The 9,280-nt window shown below is 43.2% G+C and overlaps 1 protein-coding gene across 1 annotated transcript in view; it reads right to left on the bottom strand.

Annotated features, from left to right (window-relative positions):
- Nucleotides 1–6,793: 6,793 nt before the first annotated feature.
- Nucleotides 6,794–9,280, bottom strand: part of ZCCHC2 (zinc finger CCHC-type containing 2) — a 44,244-nt gene continuing 41,757 nt past the window's right edge. Inside the window, exon 14 of the mRNA XM_039721686.1 lies at nucleotides 6,794–8,796. Coding sequence (XP_039577620.1) covers nucleotides 8,729–8,796 — 68 coding nt within the window. The 3' untranslated portion in view covers nucleotides 6,794–8,728. The remainder of the gene's footprint in view (nucleotides 8,797–9,280) is intronic.

Raw genomic sequence — 9,280 nt, 5'->3', positions numbered from 1 at the left:
CTGGCGCTCAGCCCTGCACGGCGGCCGGGGCAGCGCAGCTCCCGCTCGGGGACGGCGCGGGCCGCTGCGGGGGCTCCCCGCCATCCAGCCCTGCCTCCCTGCCTCCCTGCCTCCCTCCCTGCCTGCCTCTGCCGCCTTTAAACTCTCACGTTTCCCTCTATCAAAGGCACGGCCAGCTGTAAAAATAATATCCTGGCATGGATGGAACAATACAGCGCAATATGCAAACACCTAAGCAGAGCAAAGCGCGGCTGCGTGCGGCTCGAGAGAGCGAGCGTTTGAAGCAAAATTAATTTTGTTTCATTTTATTAAAGAACCAAGGGAGCTTCCCAGCTTTTAAGTGGCAACTGGAGGAGGCTGGCATGTCCCTCCATCAGAGCTCATGGACCAAAGGGAAGAGAGCATATGGAATGTGTTACACATGTCTGTCATTGAAGTAAGGAGCTTTAAAGAGTTCAGAAGGAAACTAGATACATTTCCAAACAAAAAAAAGGCTGAAAAATACAGGGTGAGTGACAACACCCAGTGGGGAGGGGAGAGGGCTCCCATCGCCTTCCCTCTGACTGAGAAAGCCTGAAGCATAAAGTCTTTTGAATATGGAAGTTGTCTAAAACTGGTTAAAGATGTGCAGTGAAAGATGAAACTTTAGGGCATTAATCGAGAAGGCATTTTGGGAAATTAAGAAAGTAAGGGCCCAAATAAATGGTTAAACTTTGTAGGAGTCCACACTCTGCCTATACACACCATTGGAAATGTCAGGCTGGCTTGACCTACTGCATCCCAGCCCAATCTCTACTTGCCTGCAAGAAGACCACTGCTAGGTGCTTTTAAAATAGATCCAAAACCAGAAACAACTGTAGTTTGTAAATGAAGCTTCTGTAGCACGGACCACCAGCAAGCAGACGTGGTTCCCCTGTGCCTCCTGATCACAGCACCCACTCCTCTGCCAGCAGGATGCCCATGTGCAAGTCAAAACCTGCTCTGAAGTGCTGTGCATGTCACCTGCCACTGGCCAGGAAGTGGCATTCCCCTTCCCGAGGAGGTGGTCTGGAAAGAGCAGGAAAGTGAGGGCAGATCACCAACTAAATGCAGGTTGAGATGTAACCTGCAAGCCACAGGGTGGTCCCTGCTGAAGTGAACTCAACACCTCCTGCTCCTGTTGTCTTTGCTGATGGGGCTGTTGGTGCAAATGAAAACACGGCTCACACACACACACACAAAAGCTTCAGAAATGGAACATCAGCATTCTCTTTTCTCAAGCCCCTGTGCCAGGTTTTGGGCAGCTGTCCCTGCATCCTGAGCCCGAAGGCAGAGTGCTGGTCAGGGCATGAGTGCCCTGCTCCTGCCAGGTCTGCACTGGGCAGTGCAGCACAGCACCTTCCCACCAGCTGTCCCATCAGCATTAGGAACCTGTTGGCAATAAAAGCATTATCATATTCCCTTCCACAGTCAAGAACACAACTTAGGAAAATGCTGTTGTTAGTTTGCAGCAGCTTGGCTAGACATCTTTGGCTTGAACAAAGTGACAGCTTTGTCACCTCAGGGCAGCTGCTCTGCCCAGTGGTGCTGGAGGCATGACAGCCTTTGGGAATCAAGCTTTAATTGTAGAGTATCCAACCACATTTGCTTTCCTATCTAACTCTAAATTAACATCCTGTTCTTTGCCTCCTCCAACTAAGAACATGCTAGAAATGAGACATCCTTCCTCAGAAAGGAAGCAAAATGTGTTTCCAGTGTGCAGTGCAAATTCCCAGCTCCCATTTAGCTGCCTTTGCAACAGCAGGCACTGGCACAGGCTCAGACTCTGATAGCTATCCTCTTGCACTGCTTATTTTATTTTGAATTAGCAAGTTTGCACTATCATTTGGGAGTTTCCCTATCACAGATTAAAGCATTTCAAATGGCCCTCCACATCCTTCATAACAATGTTTAAACCATGAACCATAACATTGCAGTCTCTGTCACTTTCATCATGTGCATGGCTTTAGCACACATGGGAAAGAGACTTAGAAAGGCTAACCAGGGCAAAAGTGAGATTAAAAAATCCCAGCAAACACATAAATGAGAAATGGAGAAAAACCATCAAAGGGAGACACCACTCAGAAGAGTGCCTTAGCTAGCTGTGGGTAGCCATAACAATTACGAACACATTATAAGGTTTTGAATGTATTGTTCTAGTCTGTCCCATGTCCACATAACTCAGCCCTGTGCAGATTGCTGGAAGGGCTCATCTCCTCTGTCATGTGTCTGATCTGGCCAACTGCACTGTGGTGACATGCAGAATTCAGCTGGTTTTGTACCAAATTGATGCAGTTGCTCTTTGAAGTTCTGTGCTATGAAATTGATCTGAGCTGTGGTAAGAAATCAAGTGATGTGTGGAAATTGTCTCTCCCCAATGCCTGTTCCTATTTTTTTGGTGCTGCTGTTGCTTTCCCCTGCCCTTCTTTCCTCATGTTACTGCTCTTTTCATCTGTGATCTTTATTTTGTACACTGACAGAGGCCGGGATTTACATGCCTGGTTTGAAGTACCCAGGAGGCCTTGGCAAGATGTATCTCAGAGCAAATCTGGTCTTAAAGGAGCAATTAAAATAAGTCCCATGATGCTTTCATCCAGAAATCTTGAGACTGCTAAGCTGTCTGCTCTTTTGCTGAGGCAGGTACATATCTTGTAAAAAAAAATTTAAAGAAAGGAAAGGAGCATTCTGATAGCAACACAATTACTTTTATACATTATATTTACTCAGCCTAGACATGCCGTCAGTTTAAAATCTTAGTTTTGGCTAAAACAAGAAAAAATCTGATGTTGAAATGGCATCAAATTACAAATGATGTAAAATTTTAATGTAATGTTTGATTATATGTTATATTTTATTATGTATCTCATAATTTTTTTAAGAAGTTCCTAAGCAGTATTTTAACACCAAAGCTAAGTGGCAAGTAAGTTTTTAATACAATGATCCCCATCTTTCCATAGTCACACCAATGAGCATTGGTAGGAGTTAGTTCTTATCTTTGTATCAATCTTCAACATCCTCTGCCTCAGGAAAAAAAAAGCATACTTTAGAAGTCAGTAAAAAATGGACATTTTAGATCAAAGGAAAGTTCTAAGATGAATGCACAAGTGGTTAAGATACAACTTTCCAAGTTCAGCACTTTTTTCAGCCTCTGCTTTTGTACCTTGTGCTATTGACTCATTCATGTAATCGTGACCCTGTACACCAGTCAGGGAACACATATCAATATTAAAAATAATTGTCTTATTATGTTCTGTCTCTTGGGCAAAATGTTCCCGAGCATGAGATATTCCAGATAAATGTCTGATCTGTGGACCTTCAGGCTAAGTAGAGAGAGGTAAGACATTACCCTCAAAGATAACCAGACTGCCTCAGGAATTACTCCTAAAAAAAAAAAAATGCTTCACAGTGCTCAGAAAGCAATTCTCATTGTATGAATGCAAGTATCTAGAACCATTTTAAACCTCAGTAGTTCTTAAGTCTCAGCTTCCACATCCGGCTGCAATTCTCTGCATATTCAATATTCATTATGACACCTGGGCTCTTCTAGCTCTGGTTTGGGTTGGCAGAGACCTTTAAAGGTCATCTATTCCAACCTCCTGCAATGAGCCTTCCACTGGATCAGGTTGCTCAGAGTCCCACCCAACCTGACTCTGAATGTTTTCTGGGATGGGGCACCTACCTCCTCTCTGGGCATCCCATGCCAGTGTTTTACCACCCACAGAGTAAAGAATTTCTTCCTAGTATCTAATCTAAACCATCCTCCTTTTAGTTTAAAACCACCTTCAACCACCCGTGAAGTGTATCAGAGGCCACAATAAAGTCTCCCCAAAGCCTTCTTTTCTCCAGGCTGCAGACCCTCAGCTTTTCCAGCCTTTCCTCACAGGAGAGGTGCTCCAGCCCTCTGATCATCTTTCATGACCCTTCTCTGGACTCAGGGTCCACATCCTTTTTAAGTTAGGGAGCTGTCCCAGAGCTGGACACTACTCCAGCTGGGATCTCACCACAGAGGAGTAAAGGGGGAGAATCACCTCCCTCAATCTGCTGGCCACACAGTTACCATTCTTATTTTTTTGAGAGGTAACAGGTAGTGTGCTCATCATGTGAGAAAATACATAAACATGAGAAAACTCAGCAGAAATGAGCATTACAGAATCACAAGTCAAAGCTTACTCAGATGGCATGAAGATGCTGAAACCAAGTTAAACTGAATCATCTGAGATTACCTCAGGTGTTAAAGCATGGTGCCAATAACACCAAGGTCGTGGGTTTTGATTATTTAACAGCTGGACTCAATGATCCTTGTGGGGCCCTTCCAACTCAGAAAATTTTATGATATCTGTGATTTTAAGTGGTACCTCAGAAGTTCCCATATATTCCACTGGTGGAGTTATGCTGCCACCTATTGCGAGGATGAACCTGACACAAGTTATTTTGCTAGGACACGTTTGCAATAATTGCCACTGATCTTTCTCTTCTATTAGAAGTACTTCCTTCTGAAATATCTGCTACTGATCAATGCTGGTGAGAGGCTGCAGGCATAGGTGGCCTTTCAGCCAGACCAAATACAGGTGTTCATACATTCTGATCTCTAATCTACCACATGTACAGTTTAATTTGGCTCTGTCTGCTGCTGTCAGCGCAAAAGCTGGTCCAAAATGAGAACCCTGCTTCTCTACTCCAGTCGGTGGTCAAGGAATGCGACATGGGCAGAGAGGCAATGTGCTCTCCCAGGATAATGCTGCGAGATGTGCTCTTCCTTCCTCCCTCATGCAAGGAGCACAGGACTATAGGTTAGTTCCACAAAACTGAGAGAGCACTTGAGCTATAGTATAAACTCATGACTGTGCCTTTAGGACCCCTGTTCTCTCCCCCGAGCACAAGGGCAGTCCACGTGGCCATTATATGTATTGTGCCTGACTCCAGCAGCTGCAGTTACCAGCCCTGAGCAGGAAGCTCTGTTTTTCCTGTGTACAGAATTTAGGCAAACTTATTTCAGGGGAGCAACCTCCGGAGGCCCAGGCCAGCACACCTGCAGAGGCTCACACCAAGAGCAAAGCTGAAACAAATTACAATAGTGCTTCCATCTCTCCAAAACTGAACTTCCATCTGTCCAAAACTTGACACCAGCAGTTCTCAATGTACCCTTCCCCAGCTTTTTACTTCCCCCTCTGCTTTGTGTTCTGTGTGGCAGAACACAGAGATGCTCTTGCTCTGGTCCTTCACCTCTCCAGGAGTATCAGCTAAGCCAAGACCTAGGCACTAGGCCATCCCTGCCATCTTAAGGTCACTCAGGTGGGAAAACGGGGCCATCTGTTCAGCCACAGCAAGTGGCATGCATCATCACACTCCCTTGTGCTCCCTCCCTCCAATCCTCCCCAGGCCTACCCTGCCTCATTACTCACTTTTTCTTCCAGTTTTAGGAACCAAATGGTTCCAATCCAGAGCAGCACTGCAAACCAGGAGCAGCACAGGAGTGACTCTTGGACAGCCTGGATAGCTGCTCAGGCCAACCAACTAGTGGCATTTTCTCATTTATCTCTCGGGCATTCAAGCAGCTTCCAAGCCACTCCGTGGGAGGGAGAATCTCTGGAGCTGCAGCTGGAGCCAAACCTGATTGCACAGACAGCAGTGGTGCAGCCAGAGAAGAGAGGACTGCCAGGTACAAGTGCTGTCAGCTCTCCAGCAAACCAAGCACCAGAAGTATGAGGTGTTCCTGCTGTTTGCTGTGCCACAGGGTATGTATTTTTACACTTCTGAACTGAGTCCAGCCAGGATCTGTCAAAGTCAGGGCTGCTTGCAGCACAGAGGCAAATGAACATACCAGCAACTCAAGATGGCACTGGAAGTAGCAGGTGGCATTTTCAGAGTATCACCATTTACAAACTCCTTGGACAGATATTTGCACTCCCTGGAGTCCAGGGAAGGGACACAGGCCATGTGCAGTAATGGAAACTGTGTGGTGTCTGTGTTACACATCCCCGCGACTTTGGGAATTGCCTGAAAGGTTGGGTTCATGGGCAAATTTCAGCCTCCTCATCACCTGAACTGGTTTCTCCAGAAGTAGGTTGTTCTGGGATAAAAAAATCCAAGGGGATAAAAAAATCTGGGATAAAAATCCAAGGTAGTCTGTGGCCCTTGGCTCCATAGATAAACTGCCGCCAAATAGTAGGAACTAGAAGTACTCTTTACAGCAGAGTGAGATCAGAGTGCTCAGCACCCTTCTCTTCCTAAGCACAACCTGAGCACATCCACACACTCCATTCCTAGCAGACCCTCCCACTGCTCCAATAAGGCAAATTTTTCTGAGCTTCTTTCCTGCTCCCAGCAACTCCTGGTGCCCTTCCATTTATTTTAGAAATAGATCTCACTTTCTGGTCACTACAGGACTAGGACACACATTATTTGCATGCAGTAAAACAAAAAAAAAGCACAAAAGCATGTTTAACCTGGATTTTAGCCCAAATCCAGCAGCCAACAGGTTAGGATAGGCTTACCTGTTCTGAAATGTCCAAGTCCTGGGCCTATCACACAAGGGCAACCTGTTTCTACCAGGAGATCTCCTATATCTTAAAGAAGTTTAAATCTAGATACAGTATCTTGACTTCAGACACAAGACTGACCTCAGTTTAAGTCAAATACTCTTGGCTTTATCTCAAAAGTGATAAATTCCAACCAAAATGGTGGCTTGCCCAAACCCTCCATCATCCCATCCCTATACCCAGCAGCAGTGACTCATCATTCTCAGTGATAAAGGACAGTACACGCACACAGGTACTTTTTTTCTTTTTTTTTATTGCTGTTAATTCAAGGAAAAAGGTTGCATAAAATCCAATCTCTTCTAGAAATATAAGTGACCTTTCCAGTACATTTCAAATATCAAAGTATATGGTAAACATACAAATAAAGAGAAGGTAACATACCTCCTATTTACAGTACAGTATTTTAAATCATAAAATAAGTTCCATAAAGTACAACTGGCAGGTAATTCACAATACAAGTCCATTGGTGGTTTAACACCCTCACTTCAACTCAAACGCAGTTCAGTCATTTCAAGTGGTCCAAAAATACCCAGATCAAATAAAAATTTTAATCAAAATAATTTTCATTTACTACTTAAACTTTTTTTTTTTTTTTAAATTAAAGCTTTCATCTACCTCCCTCCCCTTCCCCCCCCTCCAAGAAAAAAGTTTCAAAATGTACACTGGTGCTATAAATATAAATGCTATCTATGAAGAAATGTAGTAATCAAGCTTTTTTTTTTATTCAAGTTTTTTGTTTGTTTAGCAATTTATTAGACAGCTGAACCAAAGATTGATTTTTAATTCATCCCTCTACTGGACACTGGGTCTGATTTTAAGAAAAAAAACATTTCTGCCATGAACTGTGAGGAATGCCAAACCTTATGGATATACAGTGGTAGTTGTTCATCGGTGTTGAATGCAGCAGTCAAAAAACACACTCGTCTTCCAGATAACCTCAGTGCACTTTAGGAAATCAAATATTACCTGGAAGCAATTTAGTACATATATTGGCTTTTAAAAATAAAATAAAAAATACAGCAGCATTAAACTTACTTACTCATGATACTGACATGTTTAATACCATCTTAACACTCATTTCAGTCTTTCACATTATACCGTAATTACGCATAGTGGTAAATTGTTATAAAATAGTGACTTTCCTATTTGGTAGACAGGTTCTAATACTAATACCTGACTATTTTGTAGAAAACCATAGCTTTTGTTCAGTTTGAAATAAAACATTTACATTCTAAGTACAATGCAACACTGTAATAGTTTAGGAAAAAAATATTCAATCAAGTAATGTTCATTCTGTGTTGACACGATGTAGAATAGCTTTAAAAAAGGAAAAAATGCTGTCAACTTTCATTACAAATGCAAACACACTGAGTACAACATTCATACCATTTTTTTCACCTTTGTTGCTGAACATACAGGCTAAAAAGCTACAAGGGAAGAAAAATCTGTCAATTTAAGCTCGTTCATTTCTCTAAGTCTGTTCCAGTCCACACAGTTTCAGCCCCTTCCTGCTCTATGTACTTTCATTTGTTTGGGCCTCTCAAGAGCTGCGTATCTGTATTATTATCAGGTATAGTACACATACACTGTCGTGTTTTCCTTTGGACTCTGCTAACCGGATGTTTGAACATCTCCCCTCAATTCATGAGCATTAAATTTAGAGTACGGGCAGGGTCTGTATGAACTGCTAAACACTCATGCAAAGTCCAACGAATCCACGTGGACAACCAGGGAAAGTTAAAAAAACAGCAGCATAAGGAGAACAGGGAGGGAGGGAAGAAGATTGTGGTGGGGAACACGACCAAGTTTCTTCTTTCACCATATGACTGCTCCACCAGTGATGTCAGAGGTCAGAGGAATTTTTTTTAAAACTGCAGTAAACATTGCACATGTCTCAAGTCTTCAGTGCAAAAGCATGGATCGAATGCTCTGTCTGATTGTTTGGCTGTGTGTGTGAATTACATGCATTACGCAAGCCTCTTGTAGAACCAGGAGGAGACCAGGGACTCAGCCTTCTTCTTTTGTACGGAACAGAGGTGCAAAAGCAATGAAAAATTCCAAAAGAATATAAAACCGGGAATGTCCCAAAACACAAGACCAACCTCCCCCTCCCACACACACCTTCCCCCAGTTTCCCAAGCTTCACTTTAAGTAGGCAATGTTTACTTGTTTCAGTCTGCAGAATCCAAGGTATCATTGGAAGGGGGAGGGGGAGGTGCGTATCTCAGTCTGTAAGTGCCTAAAACAGGAAAGAGAACTACTAAGTCACTGCTCACAATTAAAATGGATTACAAAACCACTACAAGGTATCAAAATGGACATGCTCTTCAAAAGGCACTATCATCCTCCAGTCCTTTTAAAGTAGGTCCTCAGACTTTATCCTATTTTCTTTCATCCTCTTGCTAGTTTTAAAAAAAGATATAGAGTGTAGATATAGGACTTGAGCTCTACTGGAAAAATGAAAAGGTTCATCTTTCCTGTTCCAGTCCAATCAAACTACTAAAGCCAGAATGGGAACAAGGGCAGGAATCAAAAATAGATTGTGCTCAATGCAAACCCTGCATTTTCCCCATTCTTCTGGATGGAGAGAGAAATGGAAGCTATTCCTTTTATATTTAGCTCCAATTGGTTTCTGCCTTTTTGCTGCAACTTGTCTCAAAAGTTAAATGTATCGCATGACGGGGCACAGAAGGATGGCTGATTGTTCAAAGGTAAGCCCTAGA

The sequence above is a fragment of the Passer montanus genome, unplaced genomic scaffold (assembly GCF_014805655.1).
Source record: "Passer montanus isolate IOZ18808 unplaced genomic scaffold, ASM1480565v1 scaffold107, whole genome shotgun sequence".
Classification (NCBI taxonomy): Eukaryota; Metazoa; Chordata; class Aves; order Passeriformes; family Passeridae; genus Passer; species Passer montanus.
Note: the sequence above shows the minus strand (reverse complement) of the source record. Positions and strands in the feature narration are given on the sequence as shown.